This window comes from Cydia strobilella, chromosome 4, assembly GCF_947568885.1.
Source record: "Cydia strobilella chromosome 4, ilCydStro3.1, whole genome shotgun sequence".
Classification (NCBI taxonomy): domain Eukaryota; kingdom Metazoa; phylum Arthropoda; class Insecta; order Lepidoptera; family Tortricidae; genus Cydia; species Cydia strobilella.
This window is the reverse complement of record NC_086044.1, coordinates 18,559,445-18,582,288: the sequence shown is the minus strand read 5'-3', so window position 1 is coordinate 18,582,288 and position 22,844 is coordinate 18,559,445. Positions and strand designations below refer to the sequence as shown.

Genomic DNA, 22,844 nt, shown 5'->3' with positions numbered 1-22,844 from the left:
AGGCGAAAGAGTTCGGCCACCCTTTTAATCCCGGTCCATTCTCGGATGTTACGAAACCACAATATATTTAATATCTTACAGACTATTCAAAGGTGCTATTTCTTTCTAGGTACTAGAATAGAAGGCTCATCGCCTCCTTGGTCCACCCGATTCAATATGCTCGATAACTGATAAGAATACACACACGACATATGAGTCAGCCAGCATGCTGACGTGACGTTGTTTACCAACGAATGCCAGACAAAAACGTCAGTGTGCGCCGAGTCGAGCCATGAGGCGATTGCGTGTTCGCGTGCGTGTGAAACTAGCTTAAATGCTATAATTAACCAGTGTACATTAAAAACAAAGAAACTATACACAGCCATAAAAATAAAGTACCTACCTACAACATGATTATAAGGATTGGGATAGTCGTTTTTTGTGTAAGGTGAGGTTATGTTCGCATATGTTTGAAATGTGAATGTTTATATATGTGCAAGCGAATCCCAATGCCGGCTTGGCCGTAACGGTCCGTACACTTGATAAAGTTTAGTATTCTATACATTTTAATGGCGATATGCCTATTAAGACAGTAAGTACTTGGCATTACTAGGTTTGTTTTATTTGTCGGGTAAGATTACTAGCATATCCGGTAGGTCATAGGTGCATAACATTATATCTTTGTTGTGGTCGAATGTAAACAAGGCTTGATATACAAAAAAAATATACAAAGAAGAGATTAGATTGTGAATACGTTAATTATACATTACACTTACTAAGGGAAGGGACGGTAGCTTGAAAGGGACGACAGCTTGGAAGCAAAGAGAATAGAGTGTATAGAGTAAATCTTTTCCCACGATTTCGTGGTTGGTCCCATAGTAAAAGTTGCTCAGTATAATCCCAAAACCTCCCTGACAACGGGAATGCACTTATTTTTTAGCCATTCTGTATAAATAAATACCGTTAGGTGTTTGATAATTCTACATATTCAAGACCAATTCTAATCATCCAGTGAGTAAGGCAATGGAAATGCCTAACATCATAAGGACGGATTCCAGTGTAAGTCAAAATTTATCCTATTTCAGCATCACCATAGCAGCGAATACTCCGGTCAACACCACGCCGGCTTTAATGCTCTCCCCGCTTATCAAACAAAATCGCCTCCAGGAAGCAAGAAACGAATCCTTAGTCAATAGCACACTCTTCCTTAACATCACGAGCCATGCCGGATTCCTTACGGTTGACTCCTCGTATAATTCCAACATGTTCTTTTGGTACTTCCCCGTGGCCGGGAAACCTGTTAATGAGACGCCTTGGATAATTTGGTTACAAGGAGGACCTGGCGCCAGCAGCTTGGCTGGGCTGTTCGATGAAATAGGCCCGTTTGAGTATGATGGTGCGCAGTTGAAACGTAAGTATGAGAAGCTTAAGATGCGGTCATTACTACCCTTATTATTAATTTAATTCAACCAAGACCAGAATAAATAATAGTACTATCGTACAGAAAGGACACTTCCTACAAAACCGAAATTTGACAGCGACTCAGGGACAAATCATGCTGTCCCTTTCTAATGTATGGCACTATCCACTATAGGGTTGTCAAAATTCAAGTCATTATCTTATCTGTGGTCGTGCCCGCAAAGGGACGTCAAATTGTGCCAACCCTAATAATTGCTCGGAGCAATGCTGAGCCGAAAAGAGCCGAGAAAGCCCGAAAGGAGGAGTGTCCACCCACTCTGCCAAGACAAGACTAAGTTAACTAAGTATAATGTTCAATAATACGACAACAGGAAAAAGGAGAGCGAAAGTGTATATTGAAATATCTCTGCAATGGGTAATTCTCAGAGCTACATTAATGAAGTAATTACGAAGGACAGATAGTATGAGAATGACGAGAGGTTAAAGACTATCAAAGTTATCTTTACTGTTTTCTCAAGTGCCTGGGTATATAAGTATTGATTCGATAATGGCTTGGACAACGACTCTACTCTATTGTTCTAAGATTTATACGTAGGTGTAACAGTGTATCTATTTTAATGAGGAAACTAACATAGTTGTTTTGTCATCATCAGCTTAGGGAAAACGACCAACATTGTAAAAAATCTATTGTTGAGCGGAAAAGTAATTAATTATCCAATGGTTGTTGACTCTTTTCTTTCTTCTTTGTCTAGCCCATTTCACAGTTCAGCTGGGGTCGGGCCTCCTCGTACGTCGGCGCCAGGACAATCTACTGGGTTGTCTGTGTTGTTGACAATTAACGTAAATTCACGCGCCGCACTACATAGGCATAAAATGACTTCCTTGTTCACAGACTGTAAACAAAACAGCACTTTACAAGTTGTTAGATGGATCTAAGCTCTGCTGCACAGATTTACTTGCAGCGACTGTGATAGTGCCACTAAAAACGTAATATTTTATAGCAAGGTTAATGTGAAGATTTCTGTTTATTCCTGGGAAGAGGCGCATAGGGCAAGAACTCGTATTTATATTAATATATGTACGTCTCTCAGACACAGTCAGAAAGGAAGAGCTTACCCCCCCCCAAACCCTTCTGCTCTTCCGACCTTCTGTATTCGGAGTATGTGTATATACAACGCAAGAGTTAGAAGCGACTTAAGAGTTTGTAGATGGTCCCCTCATTGACCTTCATTTGATATTCGTACAGACTATACTTTGTCGCTTGCAAAGTCGGTGCAGTCGCCATCAGATGTATCAGAGCGGCCAAGGTGGTCACAAACATCTGAACACGCCTCTATTCTCATGGTTCGAGAGTGGGTGTTCAGATATATAGGAGCACCTCAGCCCCTCCGATATATCTGATGGCGACTGTACAAAGTGACCTAGGTGTCACTATAGAGTTCTGCTTATAATTGTAGGACGCAAGTGGTCATGGGGCAACAACTACTCGCTGCTGTTCGTGGACAACCCGGTGGGTGCTGGATTCAGTTTCACCGACAAGCAAGACGGATTAGTGAAGGACATGGAAACGGTAAGCATCTTGCTTATTGCCTTTTTTTGTTATTTATGGTTATAAACTGAAAGATATGTCATATTCATATACTACAGAAAAAGTGATAAAGTCCTCTCTGTGGTAGAGGCCGGATTTCAACTGGCGTCTTCGCTTACGCGGCTAACGCCCTGAACCTTTAGGCTACTCCGTCACGTCACGGCGGGACCCGTTAAAATTTTTCTCGTTTTGACAATCTCTATGGGTGAGCACGTGCTGAAGACGCTGGTTCAAATCCGGCCTCCGCCGCAGTAGGGCGTTGTCACTTCTCCTTTAGTACCTATATGACATCTATTTTAGTTTATAATTTAATTTTGAATCGTTCCCAAATTAGTTATTTATGGCTGTTAGACCGCCAACCACCACCAACTAACCACCGCCTTAACCTAACCCTACTTACTGCTTATACAGTTACGCTGGTTTACTGATGTTTCGGCGAAAATTACTTGACAAACTTTCAGTTCCCAAACTATTTATCCCATATTTTTAGTTGGGCGAAATTTCATTTCGCAAATTTTCATAATAATCCAGCCTAACCTAACGCAACCTAGTACGTCATTTTCATTTCGCAAGTATGGGGTTGGGAAATGAAATGGTTGCGAAGTAAGGTTATACCAACGATTGGTTTGCCAAATGAAACTTTGGCGAAAAGTTGGTTGCCAAGTGAAATTTGGCGATATAAATGTCGCCAAAAAGGAAGTACACCAGTCACGCTCCGTGATTGTTATGCCATTTAGGGTTCTAGCTAAATTGGACAATCCATAGCGTAAGTATGGAACAACCAATTTCGCTAGGGCTCTAAATGGCATAAGAATCGCGGTGCATGATGGTACTAGACAAATTTACAACAGAATAAAAAACTAAAGGCTATGAAATATTATCATTGAATCTTTAACGTTCCAGTGCTCCAAGAATCTCTACAATGCACTTCAACAGTTCCTCACGATCTTCCCTGAGCTAAGAACAGCACCGCTTTACATAGCTGGGGAGTCTTACGCCGGTCGCTACGTGCCGGCCTTTGGGTACAAGATCTTGGAGGAGCAGCCTACGGGCAACGCGTCTATTAATTTGAAGGTACGGCTATTGTCTAACCACCGGTTCTCGAAACTTCCATGCAGATGCATTAGAGCAGGTTTAGATCGCTGGAGAATCTTAAGCATGCCGCTACGTGCCAGCCTTCGGGTACAATTTCTTAGAGAAGCAGACAATGCGTTTGTCAATTTGCAGGTACTGCCTTTTTATCACACCTACCTATTATCTTCTACAATATTTCCTTACAGTGTTTACTGATCTGAGAACCGCGCCAGTGTTTTTCGCTGGGAAATGTTACGCGGGCCGCTACGTACCAGACTTGAGAATTACAATATGTTTTCGAAGAAATCTGCGCTTCTTAAGGCAATGCATCTATCAATTTGAAGGTAGATATAGCTTTTGATTTCACCACTGCTTCTGTTTTCACTACACAAATCACGGATACTGATGGGAAAGGTGGGGTTAAAGAAAAATTACGTACTTATTATAATCACGTATGAGGCAACAAAACTGCTTAGGATCGTCTAACCTTAACTGTAGGCGTAGAAACACGACAAAATTAAATAAAACACACACACATTAAGCACATTTATTAATCGGTCTTTGTAATTTTACGTTACAGGGTCTCACGATGGGCAACCCAATCATCGATCGCATTGACGCCGCGAACATCTCGTCGGTATACTACCACTGGGGTCTACTGGACACACAAGGCTTGCTGGCTGTCAAACCACTACAGGATAAATACAGCCAGGCCGTGGAACAGAACAACCTGCAAGAAGCTTGGAATGTGAGTTTTAATAATCTTAATTCCTAATATAATAGACATCTCGTCGGTCCACTGAAGTCTTCTTGACGCACAAGGCTTGCTCGCGGTCAAGACACTGCAGGATAAATAGAGGAGGTGATGGAACAGAACAACCTGCATGAAGCTTGGAACGTGATTTTTTTAGGTTTTCGTACCTGAAGGGTAAAACCTGGACCCTATTACTAAGACTCCACTGTCCGTCTGTCTGTCACCAGGCTGAATCTCATGAACCGTGATAGCTAGTCAGTTGAAATTTTCACGGATGATGTATTTCCGTTGCCGCTATAACAACAAATACTAAAAACTGGACAATGGAAATGGATTCTCGGAAACGGAAAAAAATCCTCCCCCACGTCATAACTTTTGAACCATGGGTCGAAAAAATATGAAATAATAGACCTCCCGTCGGAAGAAAATTACTAATTAGGCTGGCTCTCCGCCAAACCACTGCAGGATAACAGACAAGTGGTGGTCCTCATCAATGTACCAACATGTCCCGTAACCCAACCTGCAAACTATTTATTCACTATAACTAATCTTAATCCTCCTGTACAATGATCTCCCTTAGTCTTTGCCTAGCAGGAGACGTATATAGGCTGGAGACCATAACGTTGAGAACTTTAATAATATAAATTTACTAATATCTTTACAGCTCCGCGATCAACTCAACCTGTTGTTGAAAGATATCTCCCAGCAACCCAACCACTACAACCTGCTGAACGAATCTGGCAACCTGCGTACTTTCACCGACTTTATAGATCAGCCTCACATAAAGGAGGCCCTTCATGTCGGTGCCATACAGTTCACGTTTAACAATGGATCTGTGGACGATGCTCTGATGAAGGATTTCCTTGGACCTATTAGACCGAAGCTGGAAAAACTGCTAGAACATTATAAAATTATGGTTTACTGGTAAGTACTTTAGAGATGCGTTATTTATGGAATGAGACGTGGATGATCAGAACTTAACTAAATTCATCGGCACCCAACGGCCTCCTTACCTTACCACTCCGGCGATGAGTGACAGATATCCAAACCACACCCCTTGCGGGTTTTGCGCTCTAATAAATTGCTCTTGGCCAGAAACATGAAAACAATGCCGGTTGCCTGGAAACGTCATGACTTAATTCCGCGACGGCATTAGGTGACGCGTTTCAGTAGATCAATCTAAACTGTTCCTGAGAACCACTTCTTTGTTTCATAGGGCACACGACGTCAATCGATGTGTAGTGTTATGTTCACAAATCCATGCTTGTTCCAGCGGTCAACTGGACCTGACTGCGCCGTGCGAGCTGTCCGCGAACTCTCGGCGCAAGCGCTGGCACTGGAGTCATCGAGACGACTTCCTCAAGGCTCCGCGACGGCCCTGGACGCTAAATGGAACGTTGGCTGGGTTAGTTCATCCTTTAACCGCATTCCTACATTACTAACTTATTAAGTAACTCCTTTACAAACTATGTAAAGTACTTAAAGTAAGTAATGCAAGTGAGACTCCGTTTTTATATAGGTTATGAAATCAATCGATCGTGTCCATAGAAAATTTGAGTAAAATGTCGAAATAAAATTTTTGTTGTTCAAATCAGTTTCCTTTGGTCTTCTTTTCAATCCAGTGATTAATTACCTTTATTTTATGCACACAAAAGGGAAAAATCGGTATCAAAAATTCGCGAAGGCAGAAGGTGCGGTATGCATGCATTTGATTATATTTTATGATTTATTTTGAATCGAAATTGGTCAGAATCAACGGAGACATGAAGTAACCTTGAAACAGAAACCCAAATAATACATAAATTTACCTTCCTCCTGGTTCATGAGTGTCTATACTGAAAAAATAAAAACAGAAAGCATTTAGTGACTTAGACCGTATCGTTTCAGCTACGTAAAAGAGGGCGGCGGTTTAACCGAGGTTCTGGTCCTCGGAGTAGGACACCTGGTTACAGTTGCCGCTCCTGCAGCTGCGCACGCGCTGCTCCAACACTTCATCCAAGACGACGACTTACCCATACCTTCCGAATTCGCAGATAAACCGGAATATACGCCGTCGTATGTCGATAATCAACCTACAAATCAGACGACACCAAGAAACAACGCGCTTATAGCGTCAGTAGTGCTAAATGTGCTCCTTATAGTCTGCCTTATTAGTGGTGTTGTCGTATATATGAGATTCAAAAGAAGAAGTGAGGCATTCTTCTACAGCACCGTGGAGGACTCTATATCTGATGGTATTTTAACCATGACGTGACAGATGCTTGTTTTTATTATTGTTATATTTTAATTTGAATTACCGATTAATGTTGCCAAAAAAGTTATCGTAAGAGATCCTCTTTGTTATTTCTATTTTTTATAAAATTAAAACAATGTTGTTTTGATTGCTTTGTTTTATTTTTCATCACAAAATCCAGATATGACACACAAACATCACTGGATAACTTCAACTCGATTTCAAAATAATTCAAATTTATCATTTATTTATTTATCGTGGTGCCTCGACCAGGCACCAAGAAGGCAGGGAGATCGTTATGAACACCTGCGGACCAGAACCAAGGTAATAAAACTATCACAGATATATTTTTACTACTTACTTAGTACATTACTACTACTACAACTTTATTTCTTACTAGTATTAGCAGTTCAAGTGGCAGATATTGATTGTGGAAATGTTAACTTTCTGTCAGTTATATCGTGAGTACTTTGAAAAAAACTTGTATCTTGTTCTGTCAATCAAAAGAAAAATTTCGTATATGTATGGGATGCGTACAGTGTTACTGCGTTTTAATTTTGAGTAGCAGTGCGAGATACGAGATTTTTTCGAAGTAGTGGCGATATGTTTCAAATAAATATTCCCGCTGCGGGAGTTTGCTAAACGAAGGGGTAGTCGTGAAATACATATAAATACGAGAAGATAAAGAAATGGGCTGGAGATAGAATAAAATGTGACCGAAAAACCTGTCATTCGTCTTTTCAGCTACGTCAAGCAGGGCGGCGGTCTAACAGAAATTCTAGTACGAATATCAGGCCATCTGGCGCCCTGAGACGCACCTGCCCAGGCTTACCAGCTTATCAACTCCTTCATCAGCCAGAACTTCACAACATTTTGGTACTACACGGATAAAGCCGAATACACTCCGATGACTGATGAAAAAGTTTCGTCAGGTTTGAAAACGGAAGGACATAATGAAATATTGGCGACTAGCATTGTGATTAATGTGATTTTATTGTTTACTTTAATTGTATTTTTGGCGTTTTATATTAAATGGACAAGGCAGAGAGACCATAGTGAGCATAATAAAGTTTATTATATTCTGCTTCTAGCATCTGATATCTGAATGTTGCAATTTCTGCATTTCAATATTATTATTTTTATTTAGGTACACAAAAACTAAGTTTGATGATACATATTTCCATTAATTACGTAGAATTTCATGTGTAGTTTTAAAATGTGGCGCTTGAAAGCTTCTAGTTAACCTAATCCTAAATGATGCGATGTCACGCGTATGTCTTGAGTAAGCACTTAATAGAATAGTACCTATGGGTTGTTTTTTTCGTAAAACATTATATACCTATAGCAAATACAAAGGGAGCGTCCACTAACTACGTGAGGGGGGTTTTGAGGATATTATATTCCCCCTCACCCTCTGGTGAGATGTTGTGAGATTTGTCTCAACCCCCTCCCATCCTCTAATCTCAAGTGAGATCTTTAAAATGTTGTATTTTGAGTAGGTATAAATGCGTTTGATTTAATAAACAAAACACAATTTACTTTATTATTTTTATCAAGAGTAGTATACACGACGGGGACCGAATCTAATAAATCAATACTGAATAATTTTACATCTATTCATGGATTTTAATATATAGAACGGGGGTTCCCAACCTTTTACCCTATGTGCCTCACCCAACGTTATGCTAACACACTACGTCCCCTAGGGGCCAAAATGGAGAGTGCCTATTAAATGTAAAGTTTTATGAAGAAGGGGGTAAATATGGTGCTGTTCGTTGCGCCCCCCTTGGAATCACTCTATCGCCCCACTGGTTGGGAAACATCTGGGGGCATGGCCGGCGGGACGGCAGGACGAGACAAAGGGCAAAAGGCAGTGCCTATCTATTTTCGGCACGTTTCGTCGTTATTTTAGTCTAGAAACATGTTTTACTTTAAATTAATCTGATTCTCTCTCTATATATTGCCCGAAAAATTACGTGATATTTACCAACCGCCCCCGCCCCTGAGTGCTCGAGTGAAAGAGCGGAATCCTTGTCAGAAAACTTCAGTCACTTTGGTTGCCAGTAGCCTACCTACAGTTTCTAGGTTTTATTATAATTGTAAAGCAAAACCTGGGGCATATTTAATTAGAATTTGAACATTCAAATGAAATCAGAGGGAAACAATATTTGATGTGATAACAGGGGCCCACTGATAACCATTCCGCCGGACGATATCGGCCTGTCAGTTGTTCGGAACTGTCAAATTTTTGTTCGAACTAAAGAGTTACTTTCAAGGGTTTTAAGCTAATAAACTTGAAAATATTTCCTATACAATATCCTGTTGGTATACCTATGTAAACCAACCTGCGGAGTCGTACATAAAAAATCGCAATTGATCACCAACGGCTTATACCGTGGGAACATAGTGTGCTCTTCATTGTGTCATTATCATTATTAACGTAATACCTAAGGTTTTTATGGTCGTACATTTTGTTCGGACGGCTGAGCTATATGGTCGAAATACGTGGTAAGAATACGAAAAGTGGATGTATGGACACCGATGGTTTACTACAAGCCTTTAAATATTATAGGTACGGGCTGTACACACTCGTGGAGAGACCCCGAGACAGGCCGAGAACGAGTGTGTACATGGCTCCCTTCTCGTCTCGCTCTTCCTTGTCGCGTTTTGCGCTTCTCTGGATCGGAGCGGTGCCGAGACTCTCGGCGAGTGTGTACAGCTGACATTAGGGGTGCGCCGAACATTGGTTAAAGTAAGTAACTGATCGGTACTCGGAATATTGGATTTTTTATTTATTTGTTAAGATAATATTGTTAGTTGTTAGGAAATAATGTGCAATATTTTTAGTAAAACATAAATATTTAGAAAAAGAGATATTTTAAGTTTTGACTTACTTTATTTATATTTTAATTTTGGGACTGCTTGGGTTCTAGAACCATGGTCTGCTAGGAAAAGTCCCAGGCCTATAGGTGCAAAAGTATAGTGCACTACCTTACCTGTGTTAGGTACCTACCACCTACCTATAGTAAATTAATTATATTAAACCGCTCTTATTAACTTTAAATTTAGGAGTGGTCAATCCGAATTATTCGTTTTGGCAGTTTCCCCGAATTCTTTCTCGAAGTACATATTTGGCGCATCACTACTAAATATAGAGCAAATCACGGCGTGGAGGAATCTATAGTATCGAGAAACGCGAGCGGGCGTGGGAGCGGCTTTATGCTAAACAGGTCGTTGGTACCCCGCGAGCGTACCTGTTCATCGGCCCTGTACAGCATGTTCTTTTTTGGTAGTAAGTACCATAAATATATGGAAAAAAAAAGTTCAGCCCAAATTATTGCCTTGTCTGCGTCGGTCCGCCAACGCGTGCTCCGTTGAAGCTGCTCGTTATGCAGCGAAACATGTCGAACAATCTTCGACTTCAAATCACGTGAATGACACGTTTTAATAAATTTAATAAGGCTAAATATTCCCCAAAATAATATTCTTTATTAGAGAAACTGAGTTCAGTAGGTACCTATTACAATTTTTGAACAAAGTGCTCTCTGAATTTTCACTATCATAAGAGTAGGTAGGTATTTTTATAATATTTATCAACATGTAAATCTCGGTTTAATAAATACAATTAGTAGGTAGGTACTTATTAAAAATTAACATGATAGGTATTACCTACGTTACACGACCGCGTCGTCAGCACGACCCTTTCAAATAAATAAAAAAATAATTTAATTGCATTGCGATAACTTATATTATACTATTTACTACTACTTAAATAAGTATTATTTAATAATCCTTTGTGCTTTTCAATCATACGAAATAAATAATTATTAAGTACCTAGTTACCTATCCCTACTAAAATTATAAAAGCGATTGCAACTATACAAATACAAATTATTTATTTCTGAAATAGAAAAATATCAGTGTTACATTTATGCTGACTCCCACACTTGGTAGTAGTATGGTATAGTAGGATCGGTTAGTAACAACAATGAGGTTTTTGAAAAAAGAGACAATTATTTCGTTAAACAATAAATTATAGAATACTAGCTGTTGCCCGCGACTTCGTACGCGTGGATTTGTATGTTGGTGGTTATATATTATACATGAGCATAATATAGAACATTATGCAGCAAAAGATATCAGTAGGGACGGGACGGTTAATTATTTGTTATACAACGCATGAAATTTGTCTTTCACAAACTACGAAGTTTCTAGACCTTAACCACAGACAATATAACTCCGTCCTTAACTGAAAAAAATTGTTCCAGATATAATCCCTCTTGACCCTCTTAGAAGATTTACAAGTCCACTATTTAAACAAACTTTTCAAAAACGGTGTAAGTAATCAGTTTTCGTCTATTTTAATAAATTGCCCTTTTTACCAAGTTTCAAGTTCCTAGCTTAAATGACAATATGTACCACATATAAACTTACATTCCCTTTTTAACCCCTTTAGGGGTTGAATTTTTAAGAACGTTGAAATTACTTTTCTTGTATTCTAATAATATGCCTTTATACAAAGATTTAAGTCCCACACTCACAAAAATATTTGATCTCCATACAAACTTTCAACCCATTTTCACCACCTTGGGGGATGAATTTTTAAAAACGCTGAAATAAGTTTTCTTGTATTTTTGTTATAATTAATAAACATTTATATTATAAATTTTGAACCCCAAGACAAACTTTCATCCCCTTTTTAACCCCCTTAGGGGTTGAATTTCCAAAAACGTCAATTTTACTTTTTTTTGTAATCGGCTGTTATGCCTTTCTAGGAAGTGTCAAAGTATTTGTAATGGATTCAAACTTTCAACCCTTTTTTAGCCCATATAGGGGATGAATTTTTAAAAACGCTGAAATCACTTCTTGTATTTTAATAATATGCCTTTATACGAAGTTTCAAGTCCCGCACTCAAAAAAATTTATGATCTCCATACAAACTTTTAACCCCTTTTTCACCACCTTAGGGGATGAATTTTGAAAAACCCCTTCTTAGTGGACACTAACGTCATAAAAGCTACCTATTGTGAAAAATTCAGCTCTCTAGGTCCAACGGTTTGGGCTGCGCGTTGATTTAAGTGAGTCAGTCAGTCAGTCAGTCAGGACTTTTACGTTTATATATATAGATAATGATGGGAAATGGAATTTGGAATTGGAATTGGAATCTGCCTGAAGTCTTTTAAATTACTTACCTGTTTACGCCAAAACCGCTGAGATGATTAAAATTAAATTACCTAGATATGGAAATAGTTCGAGGCCCGGGGAAGCACATAGGATAGTTTTTGAAGGACATAGGATAGTTTTTTATCAATCATCATTATCATTACTCGCAAACGAAGTCACGGGTAGAAGCTAGTATGAAATAACTTAATTATGGTTAGCAAATATAGGTATTCAAGTGAAAGTATATGTTGATAACATAATGGTATGTTAGATATTTTCCATTAATTTTGATTTAATTTACGAATTTAATCAGGTATTTGATATAATTGTGTTTACTGGCAAAAATGATACCTACCCATTTATACATGGCAGACTGTTTATAAACTGCCGAATACGTAGGATTTGCTCAAGGCCTCTAGTGTCCCGACACAGGCAGTTGGTAAACTACATTATACAATATTTGTTTCAATTGCCATATAGTATAGCAAATCTAGGTAAGTTTAATTACTAGTTTAGGTAATTATTCGGTTTCTGGATGTCGTTGAAAATATGACTAAGTAACATCAAACGATTTTTGATAGATTAATGTCTTAATATGTTCATGTTTTGGATTTTACGAAATACAAAAAATACTTTTAAGCTTAAAGGAGGACTCACGTTAGACCGGGCCGTGTCCGGGCCGGAGCTTCCGGCGCTTACTTTTCTATGACATGACAGGTGATCACGTGATGCTTTCCATAGCGCCGGAAGTTACGGCCCGGTCTAACGTGAGTCATCCTTAACTGTGCTTGAACTAAGTCGTTTTTCTTATAATTACCTATTTAATATTTATTTGTTAATACCTTCACTATTAGTATTACACGACTGTTTTTAAGGTATCACATTCATAATAAAGACAACACTAAATCAATTGAACCGATCGTAAACAACATAATCGGATCAACCTGTACGTCCGCGCGAGATAATAATCCAAGTTCAAGGCGCACCGCGCTGGGGTACAAGATTCCACCCGTCAGGAGCCCGCTACCATTCCACCGCGGATGCTAGGACGAACCTGATCCTTCCACGGAAACAACTGAAGATCAGCCAGTGAACACTGGCCGCCAAGAAAATCTCGACCGTTGTGATACCTACTACTTAGCCATCGAAAAAACAAGTGACTGCAAAAATTGGGGAAGTTTCAGGCAGACTCGCTGTGACCTTGGGAAAAATGTTGCTAATTTGGGCTTTAACTTTAGTGTGAGTATTTTTTGATATACCTATATTATTTCTGCAGGGTACTTGCACTCGCTCGTCCTACCCAAAGTGAAGTGAAAAATTTCATCAGCCTTGAAACAAGGAAATACCTAACAGGAAAGTGGACGACCACTTTTGAATAGAAAAATATAGCGAAAAACTATTTCTATAGAATTTTTGTAAAGCTCCTAACACTTGTAATAATTAAAAAATCGAAACAAATCAAACTAAGTAGCATAGGCATCCTGAGAGGCATAATGGGGACTACGTTTGTATGGAGAAGCGTCAGGAGCAGGAGTCACGTCACGTGACTTGGTCCCCTCATATTTTCCTTTTTATCTACCTATGCTTACAACCGAACGGTTGCACTATCATGGTGCGGTTAGGGTGAAAAGATGTGGGTTTCAGCACTAACTTACGAATATTCCCAATAATCTCCATAATCGACCGATTTAGTTGCGGTAGATATTATCTACAGGGTTTTTAAATTTAAAATTTACAATTATCCATGTCCGACGATGGTAGCAAAGATGCATCAACCAATCTGGTACAAAGCACCGGAACTTGCAACTCCTAATACTTCTGGAAAACTAACAACCTTTCTTTACCCTTTAGCTGCGCAGCATCATGCTCGGAACGGTTCTCCCTACCCGAGCTGCCTCCTGGCGAGGCACCGGATCGCATCCTCAAGTTCATGGAGGACACGTATAAGACCGGCCGAGGCAAGTCCGCGTCCGAGGCAGGGGAGCCCCTACTCCTCACCCCGCTCATTGAGCAGAACAAGCTGGAGGAGGCTAGAGAGGCGGCGAAGGTTGACTCCGATTACATACTGCCTGATATGGACAGCTATGCTGGGTATTTGACGGTAAGGAAGTTTTGCGAATAAGATTATTTAAAGGAGAGTTGGTAACTCTTACTTCAATTTAAAAAAAAGAAACTCAATTTTAGCTGAACTTTTTTGAAAGGCCACTACCACCAACCTTTTAATCTTGTCACTTGCCACGATACTTCAAATCGAGAAACATAAAAATAGTAAAATGATGATGAAAATTGAATTTTTTATTCTGTATATATTTTATCAAATGGGTTGTCAAAGACGCCCTCAGATTGGCAAATGCGCTACTAGCGCGTCATTCGCTAAAGTACAGTGGAAATAGTGGAATCCGTTTATTATGACTCCGTTTAATACTGAACAACCGCTTACTATTATATTAGGTACGTCTAATTACTGTGCGAAGTTTGTTTTTCATATACCTAGGGTAAAGGCACCAGTGCTCAGCCATGCACCAGTGGTCAGCCTTTCTTGCTTATTTTTGGCTGTAATTATCAAACCTTTTCTAATTTTCATGTGAAAAGTAGCTGATATTATAGATTGATAAACTATTAATTGAAAAATAGTTAAATTTTTAAAAGAATTTACTAGCATAAACGACAACACTACTTCAAAGAAGTGCTGTTTTCTGACGAGAAGGATCATGTGATATGCGCCATTTTTTTGGGAGTGTCACATGGTATTTTGATAAACTATGTTTTATATGACATCCGCTTAGTATGATGTGTTTGTCACTTCCCTTCGATGTCATTATATGCGGATTCTGCTATATTGTTAATTAACTGCACCCATGATTTTCCTAGTAGATACAGTTTGCAGAGAACGGACGACAGTATGAAAGCAGCAATTCAATCGCTAAGTGTCTTATTGTAGGTGAACAAAGAGTACAACGCGAACATCTGGTTCTGGTACTTTCCGGTGACCGGCAAGAAGGTGGAGGACACTCCGTGGATCATCTGGCTGCAGGGCGGTCCTGGTGTGTCCTCGCTGTACGGGTTGTTCACCGAAATCGGGCCGTTTGTCGTCAATGAAGACGGCAATTTGGAAGGTAAGTACCGCACGCAGCCTTCTCGCCCGTACGTTCATTATTATCGCGCGTTCATTATTACCTTCTCTCTGCATAGGTAATTGTTATTATTATTAATCATTGAATCAAAGAGTGTAATTTAAAATGCTTCTGTTTTTAACTGACTTCAAAAAAGGAGGAGGTTATCAATTCGACCGTTTTTTTTTTGTATATAATGTAACCTCAGAACTCTGTCATTTCAGAGCCGATTAGGTTTTTTTTTTTGTTTGAATGTATATAGTCCCTAGTTGGTTCCGTTTTTGTAAAAACCCGGTTTTGTTATAACTATCATACTTATGTACTTATGTTACCTACATATACTTAATAATACCGTACATATTTTATTAATTACAGAACTAAAGTATTCTTGGGGCAAGAACCACTCGCTGCTGTTTATCGACAACCCCGTCGGTACAGGCTTCAGTTTTACCTCTGATGATCGAGGATATGCCACCAATCAAACCACGGTAATGGGATTTTTAAAGCACAGCTTAATTCGCCCCAAAAAACATTAAATTTCAAAGTTATTACAAAAATTATGAAAAAGCATTCAATCGAAGCGACAGCAGGGCATCGATGTGCTGGGTTACCGTAGGCACCTACTGTAAACTTATAAGGAAAGTGGGCATTTAGTCGCCACCGCCACGTCACCAGATGAAACTTGTTTGAGTTAAATAGAACCCCTTACTCTACAATCTCTATTATCTTATTCTATGGAAAATGGTACAGGGTACTTTTCCTTTACTTTGATGAATTAAATCAAACTATTATCAGAAAAAAGCGACCTTGCTTTATAATTTACATAGCTTTAGTTTTATAGGTAAATTTGAACGTATACCTATATATTATTCACAGCGACGGGACTTAATCGCGAAATCGTGACAGTTTAAATCAGTGTTATACATATACTTTAACCTGTGTGAAAATTTTAGATCGGCGAGAACTTGTACACAGCACTGCAGCAGTTCCTGACATTGTTCCCCGAGTTGAGGAAGGCGCCACTGACGATCGCCGGCGAGTCGTACGCTGGCAAGCACATCCCGTCCATAGGTATTCAGATCTTGTGGAACAGGGAGAGGGACCAAGACCAGCCGATCAATCTGCAGGTAGGTTGGAAGGTTGAAACGTCACTTCTGAGAGTGTAGGGACTATAGGATAGTAGCCGCAAACCTTCTCGGGACAGAGGTGTAGGGTTAGAGCCGGCGTAGCTTTATTTGACGTTCATAAGCGCATTGTAATATGCCTAGGTACTTGTATTATAAACTTTCTTTATCTTTATCAAACCAAACTAAGGACCGGTACCCCGGACCCCAGGGTCATATCGCTATCTCTCTCTCTCTCTACTATACCTACGACCACGCGAGTGAGAATGAGAAGTTCTACAACCCCGGTCGTTAGTTTGATTTGCGGATAGTATACCTAGGAGATAAGTTAATGCATTAAAAGATTTATGGACGAAATAAAGACTGCGATTATAATGACATTAGTTATCCAAGGCAAATGGGCTTACGTAACGTAACATATTGTAATATGCATTCGATAACAATTTGGCTTTTCTTAAGTCGGTTTTGTAAACTAAACGAGCCATTAACCTTCAGAAAAGGAAGCTGTAATTTTTTTTTCGAAAGACAAAAGCAAATATCTTGGAATGTGCCTGTGGCGTTGTACACTAATGATTATGATTTTACGTATTGGCAAGTTGTTTTATCACCTAAGACCAGGCCATTAGGCTCCAGATTTTTAGGTGCACTGATGAACTATCGTTTCTTCGCGTTTCATTTTTTTGCATTTTCGCGCTCAGGAAGCAGGGGAATATGCGCTGAACCATGCCTGTGGGTATGGAGACCACGCAGAGTTATAGGTGTAGAGTATACCTAAGAGATGTTTCCTTAAAATTCCCAGGGCCTAGGCATCGGCATCGTAGATCCACTGTCGGTCTGTCTCTCCATCGCCACGGAGCGCGCTTCGCCCGACCTTTTGGTGTGAAGGGCGCCTCAGGCGAAAAAACTGACGGCTATTTTTGGATTCTATGACAGTGCTTACCCGATGTGTTTGTCTATATAGAAGTGATATAGTGTGTCAAAGGACTGTCTCATTTCAAACATAGACAGAGAGAGAGAGACTCATACTATCTTTGTCTTACACTAGTACTAGCAAAAGAAAAGGATGAGTATAGTTTTTTTTGTTCTTATTTACTGCCAATTATTTATTTATTTTCAGATAAACGATATCTAACGACCCGATAGGCCCCTTAACGCGGATTTCAAGTGAAAATTTAACGAAACGGTCGCCATTTTGAATTTCTTTCTTTTGACTCGATCTTGATGAAAAGAGGCCCTTTAACACTAATCTGAAGTGGAAATTGATAGGTACGGTCGCCATCTTGATTTTCTTTATTTTCGACCCAATCTTGATGCAAATCGATATCTGAGGATCCGAGAGGCCCCTTAACACGAATCTGATGTCGAAATCGAACGGAACGGTCGCCATCTTGATTTTCTTTATTTTCGACCCGACCTTGATGAAAATCGATATCTGAGGATCCGAGAGCCCCCTTAACACGAATTTGAAGTCGGAATTGAACGAAACGGTCGCCATCTTGAATTTCTTTATTTTTGACCCGATCTTGATGAAAATCGATATCTGTGGATCCGAGAGGCCCCTTAACACGAATCTAAAGTAGAAATTGATAGGAACGGTGGCCAGCTTGATTTTCTTTATTTTGAATCCGATCTTGATGTAAATTGATGTCTAAGGATCCGAGAGACCCCTTAACACGAATGGTACTGAAGTCGGAATTGAACAGAACGGTCGCCATCTTGATATTCTTTATTTACGACCCAATCTTGATGCAAATCGATATCTGAGGATCCGAGTGGCCCCTTAGCACCAATTTGAAGTCGGTATTTCGGTATTTCGCTATGATGCCACCCGGTCGGTGATAAGGACAAAGCATGGCACTATTTTCTCTTTCCCCTCATAGGAATCGCAATAACACTATCTTTCTCTATCAAAGTGTCAGGCCCTTGGTGTGTACCTAATTTTAAAATTTGTTCACCTTTTTCAACCTGGCATTTTGGTGGTATTTTGCTTGTTGGTTAATCCGGCACTGGGTCTACGGCGACTTCTTGCGACACCTCGATGACGTGTCCTAGCCATCGGCAACGGTTTCATCGACCCGCTGCCCCTGCAACGATACAGTTACTTCGTGCGCGAGGTCGGCCTGCTGACAACATAGATTCCATGCGACACCTTTATGATGTAACCGTCTTGTCCCCAGGGCCTATAGCCATCGGCAACGGTTTCATCGACCCGCTGTCCCTGCAACGATACAGTTACTTCGTGCGCGAGGTCGGCCTGCTGATAACATAGATTCCATGCGACACCTTTATGATGTAACCGTCTTGTCCCCAGGGCCTAGCCATCGGCAACGGTTTTATCGACCCCCTGTCCCTGCAACGATACAGTTACTTCGTGCGCGAGGTCGGCCTGGTGGACGATAACGTCGCCGACTCCATGCGACATCTGGAGCTGGCCGTCACGCAGTTCATCAACAACGGGGAGATGGTTAAAGCGTATGCGGTAAGAGAGGTTCAAATTTGAACAAAAAAAAACTAAAGTAAGATTTAAACCCAAACATGAGTAAGTCTTCTAGTCGATCATTGACACTCGAATTAAGCGCAAAGTAAGTGCATAATTTCGACCTACGCTACCGCCGATTATAGACGGCGGGGTGCTGGAATCACCCTACATATACACTTATGAACACCAATAGAACCCTTATTAATTGCTTCATATTTCATTGTTGTGCACATAGTGCCATAAAAACGCTTATAAATGTTATAGCCTTCGTTTTATCAATGATGTTGGCGTGTGTGTAGGTAAAATTGCTTTGATGGCTTGGCGATCAAATGCCGGGTCACTAGAGTTAACTTTTGTTCACTTGAGTTAACTTTTTTGTTTCAGTACTACAACTACCTCCTTACTACATTTCTTCGCGAATCCCAACTGGACAATCTCTATAACTTCCTCCAAACCGACATCGGTCTCGGCGGTCCGCACATCGAATACCTCGAGCGCAACGAAGTGCGCCGCGCTCTGCACGTGGGCAACACCAACTTCACGTCGGTCGGCGTTGTGTACAGGAAGCTGGTGCCGGACTTCATGAACAGCGCTAGGACGTGGCTTGAGGAGCTGCTGGAGAACTACAGGGTCATGCTTTATAAGTAAGATCCGCTTCTCCCACTTTGTTGTTGTATCTTGAGGGTCTACCGCGAAAATCGAAATTTCGTTATCTGCCTCTATCTATTGCTAGTATATGTAAGAGTGATAGAAAGGCAAATAATCCCTCAGAGTCTATGCCGTAAGTCTTAGAATATTAGGGAAACCAATACAATCTTAGACTTCTCTTTACGCACAGACTTACCTATTGATGTTAAAAATAGGATACTTCAATTTCAGTGGGCATCTCGACATCATAGTGGCGTACCACCCGTCGGTGAACACGTACAACTCCCTCAACTTCTCCGGTACGAAAACCTACAAGACAGCAAAGCGCAACCCTTGGTACCACGACGACAAACTCGCTGGGTAAGATTTAACAGGCAGAACATGGAAACCGTGCCATAGAGACCTGAGAAAATGAGCGGGTATGAAATGCCAAGGGCAGTGACATTTCCTTCCTGAACTGTCTGACTAGCCATTTACTACAAGTCCTGTCAGAGAGCCTATTTTAAGCGCCTTCTACAAGGCAATCCAGCCAAGGTGATCCTATAATAGGTGGCCGTGGAACGTCGGATCGGAAGTTGCACGTATCGTATATTTTCAATTCCCAAGGCCCATTCAGATCCTATGAGCTGAATGGGCCGAGAACAATTGAAATTACGACAATTGATATACGACAGAACAATTTTTGGCCCCATTCACTACATGAGACACTAAAATATCGCGTCCGTAGTTGCAATATTACCCATCAATGTCTCTTTACTCGCTGTCAAATTTTGACTAGACTACCTAACCCTTGTACTCTTTTTTCAGATACGTAAAAACCGCCGGAAACCTGACTGAAGTGATGATCCTAGGGGCAGGACACATGGTGCCCGCTGACAAGCCGGCGCCAGCGCTTGGTCTGATCTCGGCCTTCGCCCGCGGCCTGTCTTTGGACGATGACACGGGGAACCTCGTCAACATAGATAGGAAGTCTTTGCGGACCCGCCAACTCCCAGCGCAATAGTCATATCGAGTCATATCTTTTGTAAAAGTGTTAATAAATCAAAAAGAAACAAGAGGTGGAAATTGTCTTTTTAACACCGACTGGCACCCCTAATTTAAATTTTGACATTACCTTAACACCCGTCCCATGGAGACTATATAAAGGAGCTAAATCTCTATGTATGAAAAGTGTCGATCAAAAAACAGTAATTAGGCGGCGCCACCATACACCGAAATACTACCAAAAACAACCTACGTAATTTGGTCGGGTTATTTGTTGCCTTATATGGTTCGTTATACTCATGTCCCAGAGCCTAACTAGCGCCACCGGAGAGATTAGGAACTATTATTTAAAGCTGAAAGCGGTCACTTTTGCAAGAATTCTGCCATAAGAGATTGGCATCCTTTCTATACCATCCATAACCCGTCCCTTTCCAAATTTTCCAATTAATACAGAGTTTTCAATTAAGTTAGGTAGGCCATCTCGTAAGAGTAGATATCGTGGCGCACTCGACTCGTGCGAACCTACAGCTACAGAATCGATTTGGAGATTTAAGAAGCTCTGTGATTTGCTAAGTTCAGTTAAAACAGATTATTAACTTATGTATTAACAAAATGGAAAATAAATATTGAAAACATTTAACAAATCCAATTCATAAAATTAAAAAATGAGGGCTATCGTTTTTTTGCTCACCAGTTGGCGCCTCTGTTTCAATTCAATTTTTCAGGTAGTATGGCTCCATCGATACTGTCGATGATTTCGCCAACGTCAAAGTGGGATCCACGTGGGATCGAATTAATATTTCTTGATTAAAACATATCGGCCATCGGCCATAGCCAGTGTACGGTAAACAATAAAATTATGGGCCTCTAGGGCTCTAGCCAGACACGGTTAGAGGTAGAAATACCAAATGCTCTTAGAGCACGACGTTGTTCGGTGGTTGTTGTAGTTGTCTCGTAAAACCGATAGCTGGATTTTACGAGAAGCACGTGGACTACCGGCCGTTGACTCCAGAATGGTGGTTAAACACGCTTTGAGATTAATTCTCCATTCACTGCACACTACCACATTAGATTACTGTATAATAAAGCTATCGGTATTACACATTAAACAATATTAATGAGCAAAAAACAAAGAAATTAATCACGAGGCTACTATCAAGATGGCGATTGAACCGGAAGTCCGGCGCCTCTGTTGATGGTGGTCCAAAAGATTAAAGGACAGCTGTCAGTCATTGAAGTGACAAGTGACATTTGACATTTCGAACTACGGAAAAGACCACCAATCTACACTAGCGCCCCTAGCGGCGAATTCATACGCGTTAGCCCTCGTTTAATTTCGCCGCTAGGGGCGCTAGTGTAGATGGAGGTCTTTCTAAATATCAAATGTATAGAAGTTTGGGGGGTTTCAAGCTTTTTTATCGGGAATTTTCACTCCTTATTCATAATTGTTGTAAATCTTTGTCCACCTTTGATTAATCAAGGTAAACAATAAATATAGCTCAATGAATGTTAGTGGTTCAAAAAAAGTGCCAACTAAAATATATGCAAAATTAAACCGGTTGAAAAAATTACACACTTAGACGTGAAAATACCTTTGTGTATAATAGAACGTATTGATTTTATAAAAATAAGCATAGAAGAATTTTGAGATCTGTTCTTCTGGACCTACATCTACAGTGGCGCCAACTGGTGAGCACTAAAACGGTACCTAGCCGTCATTAGATTCAAATGTCAATAAAAAAGTCATCAATGGAGTACCAAAGTCATTAATGGAGTACCTAATATGTTTTACTAATAGGGGATATTACTGCAATGTTCTGCCACCAGAGTGCAGCACTAGCCTTTTTAGTAAACCATAGAGTAACTTATACATACTGTACCTTTAACAGGTTTTTGACAAGTTTTCAGAGATAATAAAATATGACATTGATGCATCAAGGCGGTTTGTCTACAGAGGATCTACCGGGAAACGCGAATCCGAAATTTCGCTATCTGCCTCTTTATTGCTCGAATGCGCAAGATTGACAGAGATGTTAGATAACGAAATTTCGATTTTCTTGTTTCGCGATAGACCCTCTGATTGTGGTATTAGCGCCCCCTACGCAGAGTTTCGCGTAATATTCCCTATTAGAAATGATGACAATTTGATTTGACCAACTATAGTCCCCATACGGCTAATCTGCCAAAAGTAAAGCCAAGGACTAGGAATCTATAGCTGGTCAAGCAAATCTTGTCAGTAGAAAAAGGCGGCAAATTTAAAAAATGTAGGCGCGAAGGGATATCGTC

At 40.3% G+C, this 22,844-nt stretch overlaps 1 protein-coding gene across 1 annotated transcript; it reads left to right on the top strand.

Annotated features, from left to right (window-relative positions):
• The first annotated feature begins 242 nt into the window (after positions 1-242).
• Positions 243-20,616, top strand: LOC134740931 (uncharacterized). Its single transcript, XM_063673586.1, has 16 exons — positions 243-427; positions 1,065-1,390; positions 2,856-2,968; positions 3,890-4,060; positions 4,641-4,808; positions 5,479-5,738; positions 6,088-6,219; positions 6,702-7,064; positions 14,062-14,311; positions 15,152-15,326; positions 15,699-15,811; positions 16,277-16,450; positions 18,759-18,926; positions 19,311-19,570; positions 19,806-19,934; positions 20,382-20,616. The coding sequence occupies exons 1-16, from the start codon at positions 390-392 to the stop codon at positions 20,575-20,577; spliced, it is 3,036 nt and encodes a 1,011-aa protein (XP_063529656.1). The 5' UTR covers positions 243-389; the 3' UTR covers positions 20,578-20,616.
• The last annotated feature ends 2,228 nt before the right edge of the window (positions 20,617-22,844 follow it).

Coding starts and splice junctions, on each gene's coding strand:
- LOC134740931 (XM_063673586.1), top strand. CDS start 390: ATGATTATAAGGATTGGGATAGTCGTTTTTTGTGTAAG. Junction 1,391..2,855: donor TGATGGTGCGCAGTTGAAAC/GTAAGTATGAGA, acceptor TTATAATTGTAG/GACGCAAGTGGTCATGGGGC. Junction 19,935..20,381: donor CACGACGACAAACTCGCTGG/GTAAGATTTAAC, acceptor CTCTTTTTTCAG/ATACGTAAAAACCGCCGGAA.